Source organism: Schistocerca piceifrons, chromosome X (assembly GCF_021461385.2).
Source record: "Schistocerca piceifrons isolate TAMUIC-IGC-003096 chromosome X, iqSchPice1.1, whole genome shotgun sequence".
Lineage (NCBI taxonomy): Eukaryota > Metazoa > Arthropoda > Insecta > Orthoptera > Acrididae > Schistocerca > Schistocerca piceifrons.
Genome location: NC_060149.1, coordinates 821,932,610 through 821,946,427, shown reverse-complemented (window position 1 = coordinate 821,946,427; position 13,818 = coordinate 821,932,610). Strand labels below are relative to the sequence as shown.

At 39.0% G+C, this 13,818-nt stretch overlaps 1 protein-coding gene across 1 annotated transcript in view; it reads left to right on the top strand.

Annotated features, from left to right (window-relative positions):
• The window catches only part of LOC124722897 (trafficking protein particle complex subunit 10), a 166,905-nt gene that overhangs the window by 28,827 nt on the left and 124,260 nt on the right, over positions 1-13,818 (top strand). The window contains exons 9-10 of the mRNA XM_047248038.1: positions 593-825; positions 3,622-3,728. Of these exons, the coding sequence (XP_047103994.1) occupies positions 593-825; positions 3,622-3,728 (340 nt within the window). The remainder of the gene's footprint in view (positions 1-592; positions 826-3,621; positions 3,729-13,818) is intronic.

Sequence of the window (13,818 nt, the reverse complement as noted above, 5' to 3'; positions counted from 1 at the left end):
ATGTTTGCTGCATGTCACCTTCATGGTCTTGCAGTTTTATTGGTCAAGAGAGTAAATGGTGTTGACATAATTATAGCAGAACTTTCGGTAAAGAAAAGCTGATGTAGAGAGAACTTTGTACATAGCTTTGTAATACTGGCATCAATAAGTGAGAGCACCTGACTTCTGTGATCTTCGTGGTATTAACCATAGTTATACACAGATTTTGCATTAGTTCTGTGTTTGTTTTTTGTATTGAAATACACACATTAATTTATTTTAAACTTTTTAGTCTTGTCTAAATTAAATTTACTCAAAAAATCATTTTTCATTTTTGGTACGTACAGTGCATTTATAAAACTTCAAGAATGAAAGACTAGGATAACCATATGGATAATATTGGCATTATTACCTCTTACTATTTGTCTGATAATACTTTCACATTATTGTGAAGGGTGTACAGATTTAGTAGTGATGAATCAATTTTAAGTGAGTGATAATGATGTAAGTAGAACAGCAATGGCATGTGAAGATTTAGGGGAAAAGTAGTTCCATATGTGCAGTAATAACGTATTAGAAGCACTTGCTAATAATTTTTAATTTCTGTGTCCAGGAGCTTGCTGAACTTGCAATGGGGACATTCAAACATATTGGTAGATTTCGTTCAGCTCGCATGGTTGGCAGAGATCTTGCTGATTTTTATATAAAAATGGAGGAGCCACATAAAGCAAGTGTTTTTCTTGCTGAAGCATTTTTACAGTATGAAGAGGAAGGCTGGTTGAAGTTAGCAGCTGAAACACTATTGGAACTTGCTTCGTGTTATAAGAAGACTGATATAGTTGACAGGTACTGTAGTGTTTTTAATTGTTGTTTGATTCCTTCAACATTGTTGGTTTTCTGAGTATTCTTAACTATTAGCTTTTCAGTATTCTGTTTGATCAGAAAAGTATTCTTTCTTTCACCTTCATGTACTAAGCTCATTTATTGTATTCTCTTCACTAATTTTTAAGTAGAATGTTTATTTATTAGGAGAAACAAAAATTATGTGAAATTTTGCTCTAGTAGATCAATGTGTATTATTGTTTTTTATTATTTTTTGTATTGTTTGTACTGCCTGTAAAAACAAAAAGAGGAGGAAAAACTAAAACAAAAATAATGATCAAATGAAAATAGTTCTGTGTAACACTAAATTCTGTTGAGGTGTGCCAGTATGCTATTTCCGCACACCTGTTCTGTTAACCATTGGCCTCCTGCATAAAAATGAACACTGGTGGTCTGTCATTCTATCTAGAAAATTAAATTATTGTTTTATATCTAAGGAGAGACCCTTGCATAATAAGCATGCTGATCGCAAAAATCTAAATCTGCAAATATGACATTACTTGTTGTTTGAGGTTGTTTGTATGCATCACTTTCGGTAAGACACAAACAGTGCTGATGATCCGATGCAGTTCAGTATAGATAGTTGTTTAAGATCAGTTCACAGGTTTACTTGTACTAACTGCACCATTACCCTCAGGCTTGGGGATGCTGCAAACAGCAAGGTGTTGACACACATGAGACAAAGGCCACGGTGCAGAAGTTCATGTGAGTTGTAAGGGGGGTTAATGATGTCACATTGGCACTAAATTTCACCAATCATGCCCAGTGCCACTGTGGATTTGTCACATAATGGGAATGTCGTCACATCCCATGTTACTCATATTTCACGCTTTTTCTTTGATGCCTCTGTGATAGAGGTCAGAACCCAGACATCCAGACATGAAAACATGTGGTCTTCTTCTGAATGGCAGAGGAAAACATTCCAGTCACACCACTGCTCAGAATTAACATGGAAAGGGCTCTTGGGCATGACGTAAAGGATGTCGATGAAACTTCACCTTCCATCGGGGCACTGATTCCTACACATTTTGTGGTCGAAAACTACAGTTCACTGGGTGGTGATCAACATGACGACGTTCTTGACAATGTTAGACTCCCTGCCACTCTTGGAAATTACAAACCCACTCTAAAAGCATTGTGGGGCTGCAACTCTGCTGAATGTGATATAATCCCTATGGAGTATAGTGGAACCCCAATTTTTGATCTGGTATATAGTGTGGAAACACTAGGGATCATTCAAAACCATTTGATGAAATTAGAAAGTGATCTGAAACAGCAAAAGGTGTTAATGTTTTTTCAGTCCTCTGCCATCCTGTGGTGTGATCACAGGGATGCAACACTGACATGTGCATGAATAAAATGGCAAAGGGTCCCTCTAAGACACCCCCTCCCCCCCAACCCCCTAGTCTCTGTTTGGCAACACTCTTTTGTTGCCACCCACAGTTTGGTGAGGAAGTTAAAAATACAGCTTTCAGAGACTTTGGAACTTCTTCAGCATCACGGCTGCTCTAGTGCCAGAGGACAGTCAAACCTGTTGAATGGGTTGCCTAACCCTCATGCACTACAGCAGCCAGGAAGCCAAATGGATGTCGAAGTTTCTGACAGGTACATTTTTAACATGCGCAACAAAGGTGCATGGGTGGTACTGCAGGTGTTGCCAAACTGGAGGGGAGGGTCTTAAAAGGACCCTTTGCTGTATTATTCACACACATATTAATGTTGCACACCCCTATGATCATGGCACAGGAAAGGAGGGGGGCAGGGTTGAATCAGGAGGGCTGAAAAAGCATAAAATACCCTTTGCTACTTCGAACCACATTCAGATTTTGTCGAATAGTTTTGAACGGTCCCTGGTGGTTCTACCGTGTATACCAGAGCAAAAATTGTAGTTGCAGTACACTTCAGAGGGATCAAACCATGTTAAGTGTGATTGCAGCCTCCCTCCCCCCCCCCCCCCCCCCCCCCCCGATGTCTTTAGAATAGGTTTGAAACACCCAGGGGTAGCAACAGTGTCTAACTTTGACCTGTTGCTCATCACTCTGTGAATGTTGTTTTCGACTGTGAAATGTGTAGGATCCATCCACACATATACAGACACAAGCAGACATATATATGTCTGCTTGTGTCTGTATGTGTGGATGGATATGTGCGTGTGTGCAAGTGTATACCTGTCCTTTTTTCCCCCTAAGGTAAGTCTTTCCGCTCCCGGGATTGGAATGACTCCTTACCCTCTCCCTTAAAACCCACTTCCTTTCGTCTTCCCCTCTCCTTCCCTCTTTCCTGATGAGGCAACAGTTTGTTGCGAAAGCTTGAATTTTGTGTGTATGTTTGTGTGTCTATCGACCTGCCAGCGCATTCGTTCGGTAAGTCACCTCATCTTTGTTTTTTTTATATATATATATATATATATATATATATATATATATATATATATAAAAACTTCGTTAAACAGTCGACAATCACATTCATCTGAGGATAGAAGGGAATGTTCTACCCGCCATCCCCCACCCCACACGCCCCAGTCTCTCTCTCTCTCTCTCTCTCTCTCTCTCTCTCTCTCTCTCTCTCACACACACACACACACACACACACACACACCTGTCCTGCATTTCTCCTTTCTCTGTCACATGGTTCTCACTTTGCTTTGATGGAAAAAAAATGGATTGAGAGATATAGAATTAGCATTCTTCAACTTTTATCTCATAGTAACAGTGTGGTTACAGTTCCTCTTAAATTTAATTTTTTTATTTTCTTTTCCAGGTTTATCAGAACCTGTGCAAAAATTGCAGGTGCAAAAGATCTGAATTGTCAGACCAGAATATTCTATTTTGATGAAATGATGAGTGCGCTTATAAAATTTAGTAGTGGTAAGCAACAGATTTTTTTGCATTATTATTCTTTCTTGCAACACATGGTATAAAAAAATTTAATTATGCATGAATAATCAGCTTGAGAGAATGGAAAATGTAACAGCATGCTAGTGTAAAATATTGAATAAGAGTTCACCTAATTTACTTTTGCATTATACTTGTTTTTGAAGAGTTTTGTAAGCTTTGAAAGTTATTAGTTGCTGTTCTGACAGTGCTTTTCCAGGTTGTCCTGTTTTGGCATTTAATTTCTCATCTAGGATTTTTATTTATTATCTTACGTCAAATAGTCTATGTCTACCAAGAGATGTTCATCCTGAGGGTATTCTGTATGCATGCGATGGGTTTTTCTTTCTTCCTGAGCTTGAAGTACCCTTGCAATCCAACGATGTTTCCTAGCTTTAATGTTGGGTGTGATTTGTGCCACTTCACATAAACTGTAGACTTGAGTGTTTGTTAGTTTTCTCAGTTCTGCTGTGATTTGATGTTGGATTCCTCCAAATAGCTTTCTCAACATATTACTTCCAAATATTGTTGGTTTTACTTCTTTCAAATTTGTTAATGTCCAATTCTCATTGGCATATTTTAGAACAGGTATGCTAAGAGTTTTACGTATTTGTTTGGTTCTCATTCTAGAGATCAGGCTGCAGCTTATTGTGCCCAGCATTGCAAGGTAACAGCTATATGTCTCCAACAAAATGTTCTCAGTTTACAAGGAGTGTCATTTTGAGTAAAACACTCGAGCTTTCGATAGCTGTCTCCACCGTCATCATCAGGAGTGAAAGTCACTAACTACCTGGGCTGGCACAGTGTTGTGTTTATGTAGATCAGGGCCGGCCAAACGCTGCACAGTGTGCAGACGTGCGGAAGTGCTGCACAGGTGCACACGTGTGCCACAGCGAGCGACAGCGACATCTGTTACTAGACATGTGTCCTAAATGAACGGCGGCGGCTCCACTTCCCCATTTATGTGGTACAAGCAAGAGCGCAACATACCCAGTCTTGTTTACTCCTGGTGACCGTAACCTTAACAGAGAAGTGCTGAGAAATGACAGGTACTGTGCAAAAGCAAAGGACGGGAGATGTATGTTCTCAGTCGTTTAAAAATGACTGGGAACTGCAATTCTTTTTTGTAGCCGTTGGCGAAAACTCAGTGTTTGCTGTACCGCTGAATAATAGGCGGCCAGCGTAAGTTTTCAATTGAAAGACACTACAATACATACCACAAAGACGAGTGTAGTGTACTCAACAGTAAAGAACGGCAATAAAAATTAAATATTCTTCAGAAAATGGATGAGACACATCAACTCGATTTTACTGTATGTCAAAGTAACTGTTACTTCTTGAACTCTTAGTTTCTTGTATTACATTTATGCACGGTGTAAAATTTACTGTTTTCAATTTTCCAGAATGACAACCACACCAAATCTTCACTGCGAGCAAGTTTTAAAATCACATTAAGAATTACACAATCTGGGAAACCCTTTTCTGAAGGGGAGTTTGTGAAATGGTGTCCGATTGATGCTGCAGAACTTGTGTGTCCCACGGACGTTAGCAGGTTTCAAGAAATCAGTCTATCCAAACAAACAGTGACAAGACGTATCAGTGCTATGGCTGGCGATGTGCACAGGCAGCTAATAAATAAGGCTAAAGACTTTGTTGCTTTCTCTGTTGCGCTCGATGAAGCAACAGATCTTACAGATACAGCCCAGGTTGTGATATACATACGAGGTGTCGATATCGCACTTTGTGTAACAGAGGACGTATTGGACTTAGTACCTTTGAAAGGGACTGCTACAGGTGCAGACTTACTCCAAGCTGTCGAGCAAGCGATTGATGGTGTCGGTATGGACTGGAATCGGTTAGTCTCAGTGACCACAGATGGAGCACCATCAATGCAAGGCCATCAGAGAGGACTCATAGCACAGATGCGCAAAAAGCCAGGGCGCACAGACGAGGCGTTGTGTGGAGTTCACTGCATTCTGCATCGAGAGGCGCTGTGTGCAAAATCAGTAACGTTAGCAAACGTCATGCAAATTGTTGTGCCTACACATGGGCTTACGCATCGCCAGTTACGGCGGTTCTTGGAGAAATTTGGAGCGGAGTACGGCGACATACCTTACTATACCGAAGTACGCTGGCTCAGTTGAGGTAAAATGCTGAAAATATTTTTTGATTTACGGTTGGTCATAGTAGCATCCTTACATGAGAAGGGAAAAAGTGAACCTATGTTGGAAGACCCTTGTTGGATATCAGACCTTGCATTTCTCGTGGACATTACGTCTCACATGAACAGCCTGAATGTCAGTTTGCAAGGTGAAAATAATTTAGTTTCTGACATGTTGGAAAAAGTAAATGCCTTTGAAAGGAAGCTTGCGCTTTTAGGGAGCCAGCTATTGACAGAAAACACTGCACATTTTCCGACTCTTCGACTGGTCCATGAAACTGCTAGATATCAAGAATACGTGTCAACAATTATAAAAATTAAGGAAAAATTTCAAGCACGATTTGCTGATGTTAAAGAGTTTGTCTCCTGTCATTTGCCTCTTTGCTCAACCGTTCTCGTCGTCAGTTGAAAATGATCCAAATGATCTACAGATGGAACTGATAGACCTACAGTGCAATACAAGACTGAAGGACAAGTTCTTTGCCGTGCGAAGTACAAGAGAATTCTACGAAAAGTTTTCATAACAAGAATTTCCACGCCTGCACTGAGAAGCTGCGAGAGTTATGTCCATCATGTTCGGGTCGACATATGTTTGTGAAACATTTTTCTCGGTGATGAAAATGAATAAAACAAGGTTTCGATGAAGCATAAGTGGTGAAAAGCTTCGCATCAGCTTGCGCTTGTCAATGAGCCGTGCTTTTGTGCCCAATATTAACTATATCATTTCTCATGACCAGTGATAAACGTGTTTAGATTTATTCCTTTCATAATTAAAAATTATTGTTTACTAACTGTGCATTATTGCCTCATTCTGCTCCAGGTTACATTATTATCAGGAAAATTGGTCATTAAACCGATTGTTCCAATGTAGACTCACATTTAGGGGTTTTTTTTTTTTTTTTTTTTTTTTTTTTTAAATGTGTGAAGGGCTATGCTCAGCTGAAGTCGATAAAACATAACATTCATCTAATTGTTGGTTATTATGCAGATTTCAGACAGAACTGATGAAAGATATAACAATAATGGTATTGAAATTACAGGTGATCATCGAGAGGTCAGTGAGACAGAAATTATGTGGGTGTAACTGAGGTAACCGAGAATTAGTTATAGGAAACCTTGCATTACTTTAATGTTATTTGAAATCATGAATAAGGTTCGTTGGAAGTTGCTAAGTGCTCTCTTTCTTAAATACTTGATCAGAAACATTACGCGTATTTACATGCCATCAGTCAAGCTGCCTTAATAAAATCCACGGTTGTTAACTGTATTACTTGTCTTACTGGGTTAAACTGTTAACATAAAAGTAGATGTCTCAATGAGTAGACTGTGACAGTATTTTAAATGTTTAATACGTGAAATACCTTCCCATGGTTGGCTTGCAAGCTGTGGAAAGAGCACTAGAATGCGCCGGTACAGAGTATACCAGCAAGTGGGTAAAGTGACATCTGTGCCAAGAAACATGCACTACGTGAACGCTGACGGCTGTGGCCATGCGGCGTGCACACTGTGACCCGGAAGTTGCACATGTGCAGGAGCACCGCACGTGTGCAGAATTTCTGGCCGGCCCTGATGTAGATCCAATGGCAGCTTATCCTTATATTTTCAAAATTGATACTGTTCATTCCTGTTCCCAATACAAACTGATTTGAGCATATGATGATTCAATATGCTATCCAGTCAGTCTTTCAATTATGTAGTGTGAAACAGGGATATTATATAATGTATGTTGCCATTAGAGGTATAGAGAAAGTGAACTCTTCGGTTAAAATATTGGTCATTGTTACAAAGCCTATAGAGGTATTCCTAATGATAATCTTGTCTAATGCTTTGTGGATTTCTGTGGTTGCTGTTGACAGTGGTCAAAAGCATGACATGAGAATTTGGAGCTGGTATTCAAAAACTCCCTATGGAGTTTCAAATTTTTCAGCAGAATAAATTTAGTGATTACGTAATGCCTATAATAAATTTTATTCATTTTGATGCAAATTCAGTGCCTGCAGTAAAGGAAGGCCTACTATCAGTCCCAACAAAATAATTTTGTATATTCAGTGTGTCCAAAAGGAATATTTAGTGAGGTGGCTTTATACAGCTGTCAGATACTTGAACTGCATTTTGGCTATTAGCTGTATGGATTATTCTTTTTATTTGCTGGCTTCAACCCTAGTGACCATCATCGCAGGAAGACTTTCAACAAAAATGAAATATGTAATGTACGCACAAGATAAAGTGAATAGGTTAACAAGTATGTGAGATAATTATATGAAAGTACTAATAAAAGCAGTAAAACAGATGGAGAAGCACTTGATCTTTCCTGTAGATGAATTGAAAGTCACAAGGTGTTTACTTAACCATATGTAGTATATCATGGCTCAAACAGCATATGAAATTGGCCCCACTACAGTTCACAACTGTGTATCAAAGATAAATCTGAAATACTGATCACAGTTAAACAGAGACTGTCAACTAACACATTAAGAACTTTCAAGAATACAATGCGAATATGTTGTATCACATTCAATGTATGTTACATACAAAGATCTACACTGCCAGCAATCAAAGAGGTGGAAGAAAATACACATATGTCTGAGAAGTATATTACAATGTATCAGTGTTGTCTACAGTATGAAGACACAGTTTTTGTGGAAACACAATGAAAATATCACTCAAAGAGTATTGCTTATGAATAATGGGATACCTAAAGTGTAATATTGTAACTTACATCCTGTATGTACAAATGTTTTAGTTTGAAAAATATTTGTTTTTGATGTTGTACAGACCTGATGTGTAAATCATCCACGTACCAAGGTTTAGGCTATTGATTTTCATGATTTCACTGACTAGTGCCAGATCTCTAGGTATGAGATAACTGATTAGAGTCTGTATTTTAGGTTGTATGATAATACAATTTCAAATTTTTGTTATTGGTCAACATTGTTCCTTTAGATAATATCATACATATGCTCCTGTATTGTCCAATACCACACTGGCAACATTGTAATTTAGAAATTATAGAGAACTTCACTATAGTTCTAAACTTGAGTGAGTAGGTTTCTGATGTTTTACCATTAGTTCTATCGCCTTCAAAGAGGAAGAAACATGTAGGCCTAGTTATGACACTGTTAAACTTGACAGTTGCTTAGCTGTTCTTTATACTTACGAGGATATAGTGCTCAACATATAGGTCAGTGGTGCCGGAGCTTTGTCATTATTAACCCCTAGCTTAAGTGATATAGTATCCATTATTTAAATGGTTGCTACCTGAGATTCAGGTTCATACTACAATAGAATCTTTGATAGCTTTTTGGCTGCATAGTTCATGCTGCTACATTTAAAGTGAACATGTCGTTCTGATGTTTCTATACAGGTTTTTGTCATTGTACAAATGTACCAGTATTTACTTAACAGAGAAATTTGTATTCTTGACATTGCAAATTGTTATTGTCAGCCAATGTAGTGAAATAATACTAATAGTATGAGACAGCTGCTTCGGCAACATATACAGCAGTTCATACTTATTGATTATCTTATGTTGTCCCCGATTTTTGTCATCTGTATACTTATGTCATGTTAGTAATGTTTGTAATTTAAATGTTTGCTGCCCAGTACCTAGGTTGTATCATTACCGATTAGCACTTGATGTACAAGTTCTATAATATTACAATTGGAAACTGTTGCCGTTTATCTACATAATGCCCTTTCAGAAATTAACAGATATTTGTTCATGTAACTTTATACATGGTATTATACACAATATATGATTAAATTATCTTGTACTAATGAGTGTACAAAACTCTGTGTACTTAATTCTGACATAACCTTATAGTTGCAAGTATTATAAATGTCGTATTTTCATGATGTGTGTGTTACTGATAACTAACAGATTTATTGCTAGGGTATTGACTGGAAATTTATGATTTACGAAACATTAGAGTCCTATTGTTGGATCTATGGCTGTATGGAATGTAAGTTAGTATATTACTCTTCAGATATCCCATTACTCATAAGTACTAATTTTTGAGTGATATTTTCATTGTATTTCCATGAATACTGTGCCTCTACACACTGTTGACAACACTTATACATTCTAATATTATCTTCTAAGGTATATGTATATCATTTCCACTTTTCTGGTTGCTGACAGTGTCTCTCTCTGTATAACTTTAATCGAATATGATATGGTGTACTTCGCATTGTATTCTCCGAAGTTCTTACATAAGTACGTGTACATTGATGGTCTCTATTTAACGGTGATCAGTTCTCACACTATTTCTTTCATACTCAGTTGTGAGTTATAGTGAGGGAATTGTTTTGCTGCTTTGAGTTGTGATATATAACATATGGTTAATTAAACATCATGTAACATTGAGGACTTTGTCTTCATCTAAATGAAAGATAAATTGCTTGTACATCTAATGTATTTCCTGTGATGATGGTTGCTAGGGCCAAGACTGGTAAAGAATAAAGAATAATTTATACATCTTACAGTTAAAATGAAGTTCTTCCTCTGCAAGGGTCATCGCACTTAATTTTGTTGTGTTATTGAACTGACTGCTCAACAGGCACCAATGCCTTACTTTAAAGGTTTGCCGTATAATGTATTTTTCTGTTTAACTCCGTGTATGCACTGTTGGGTAGCTGAATATTTTTATTGTACATGTTTAAATTTTTTAAAGTTCTGCTAGTCAAGCTCAAAATAGAGAAGAATAGCTCTGTGTTGGTGTGCCAATTGCAGTGTCATCAAGACATACCACCAATGCAACAGACATCAGGGCATGAAGAAAGCCTTGCCACACAATCTCCGAGTGAGGAAAGCAGAAACAGAAAGACCCAAGCTCAGTGCCCCAACATAATTACTGAATTATCACAGCTAGGAAAGAGGCACTGATGGGACCGATAAATAGGGGCAAATGCATTCATACACCCAGAGTCACCATGTCATAGGTGCAGGCTCGGCCCTTCAAGTAATGAGAATTTTGGAGCTCAAAGGCATCTCCAATCATGCTGCCATTTTTTTCTGTGTCACTAGGACCAGATAAAATGACGATCTGTTGAGTTTCAGTGAAACCAAGAAAAGCTGATTGATAATGGTCTGCCTGCTACACACTAGCTGAGTGCAACACTGATACGCAGCCAACCTGATACCTATCACAGCTGTGGTCTGCTGTTACTGCCTACTGGGACATTGCAGATGCGGAGAAGACTGATGTGCTGCCAACCTTTACCCCCATATGCCGCCGCCCCCCCGCCTCCATCCCTACCAGCGCACCGAGCGAGGTGGCGCAGTGGTTAGCACACTGGACTCGCATTCGGGAGGACGACGGTTCAATCCCGTCTCCGGCCATCCTGATTTAGGTTTTCCGTGATTTCCCTAAATCGTTTCAGGCAAATGCCGGGATGGTTCCTTTGAAAGGGCACGGCCGATTTCCTTCCCAATCCTTCCCTAACCCGAGCTTGCGCTCCGTCTCTAATGACCTCGTTGTCGACGGGACGTTAAACACTAACCACCACCACCACCACCACCACCACCACCACCACCACCACCCTACCAGCGCAGCAGGTGGCCATGGCTCACATCTCCCTGATGAGGCATCTTTGAGGCACATGCTTGTATCTGGCTGCCGATTGCTGCCCTGAAGACACTTTGATTCTGTAAACTCAACATGAGAAAGAAATCTTACTGCAGATACCACTGTCACTGATGCATCCAGGCATGAACTGGAGCACTCGTCCATACTCTGTGCCCGGCATCCTGCACACAACGCAACCCCAGCTTTACAAGTCGCAACAGCACCCAATACTTCTAACAGTGCAGTGAAGACCAGCTTTTTACATGAGCCTGTTCTGTTGAAACTACATACCATGTAGTTTCCCTTCTTTGATGAGAATATTGCACAATAGTTAGCAAACCACCAAACGTGATTAACCTGGTCGTGTAGTGTATGTACAGTTAATGTGGTTCTGACTGTAAAATGTATTGACAATTAAAAAAAAAAAATTGCTGTAGTTCATGGAGTACTACTTGCTTCTTCTGGACGTCAAGTTCAGAAGATTAGGTGAGAGCAAACTGTTCAGTAGCTCAGAAAATGGGAAGTTAGAAGTGTAGTGTATCAAAAAGCTCGGACAATTTATAAATTTCAGGTAAAATGTTTGATGTGGATATGGGTGACAATGAATTACATTGTTTGGGTGTAGCTAGTAACCTATAAAATGTCAGAAGTTGTGCAATTTCAGAACCATTCCCAATACCATAGAACCTAAAAAGTGACATTAAATTATTATTTCTGTGCTTTTAAAAATACTTCTGTTGTCTAATCCCATTATTGAGAAATACTAGTAAATGTACCTAGCAGTAAAACCTTTCCTCGTGTATTTTGCAGTTTCAGAAACAATCACAGTCATGCTTTGTTTCCGGATACGAAATTAGTTGTGCAAATATGTGTGTAAATATTTCATTTCCAGGTAATGATTCATAACTAACAGCCACAATCTCTAGAATTTTCTTTACACATAACCTTTCATGCCTTGAGTTACTCTTTATCAGTTTTGTGAACAGAATACCATAATTGTGCAGTGACATTGGCTTGCAGAGGCATTGAGATTATGTAGCAACATTGTAGTGTGTCTAGACTGTCTCAGTGGTTATGTGCCAGTCCGTGGATCCAAAAGTCTGATATGTCCTAGGATTTTTCTAGTCACTTATCACTGCTAGCAATGTTCATTAATGTGAAAAATGTAATGTTACATCTGGAGTCCTCCTGTAACTTGCTGTGTAAGTTATTTCAGAGGTGGGAGGAAAGCAAGGGCATACCAGCTCCGTTAGGATAACACCTAGTAAAGCACTGTGGCGTTCAAACCAAGTCTGGGGTTCATGACAGCTTAATCAATCATTGCATGCATTCAGCCAGTGCCTGATGTGTTTCTGAAGTCGTGTGTCTGAGTACTAGAAAAAAAAGACATAATGTGGACTTACGTGCAGAGGGCTACATTCTGTTGAACATGTATGTGGTGTTACACATTAAAATAATTTCAGTGTGCAGTTCTTGTTAAATTACTGAGTGGCACAACCAATCTGTCTAGTTGGAAACACAAATGATTTTAGGCATGCCATTGTGTTTATTTTCCGAGTTTGACAGTTGAGTGATAATGATTTCCTATCTGTAATGTATAGGTTTCCAACCTCAGCAATGTGAATAGTGACCAATACGTTCTTCAACATTTTTAACCATACTGAGTTGCACTAATCGTGGCCTACAGGTATTAAATAAACTGATGGAACTTTCCAAGCATGTTAATAATGAAGAAGCTTCTTTTTCAGTCCATGAATAATTTTAGTGTACTTTTGTTGAAGAAATTTTACTACAGTTATTCTGTTGGATTTTTGGTATGTTGAAACAGCCCAGCACTTCCTTGACAAAGTTTGCTGGAGATGCTACCTCATATAGTCTGTGGCTTGGAAAAGAGCACTTTTTGATTATAGATTAACTGATTACACTTGATGAAGCTTAACCACACCTATAATGTTGTTGTTGTTGAATGGGTTCACAGAAGTGAAAAATGGTAATGGTTTCATAAGTGAAACTTCCTGGAAGATTAAAACTGTGTGCCCGACCGAGACTCGAACTCGGGACCTTTGCCTTTCGCGGGCAAGTGCTCTACCATCTGAGCTACCGAAGCACGACTCACGCCCGGTACTCACAGCTTTACTTCTGCCAGTATCTCGTCTCCTACCTTCCAAATTTTACAGAAGCTCTCCTGCGAACCTTGCAGAACTAGCACTCCTGAAAGAAAGGATATTGCGGAGACATGGCTTAGCCACAGCCTGGGGGATGTTTAGGTTCGCAGGAGAGCTTCTGTAAAGTTTGGAAGGTAGGAGACGAGATACTGGCAGAAGTAAAGCTGTGAGTACCGGGCGTGAGTCGTGCT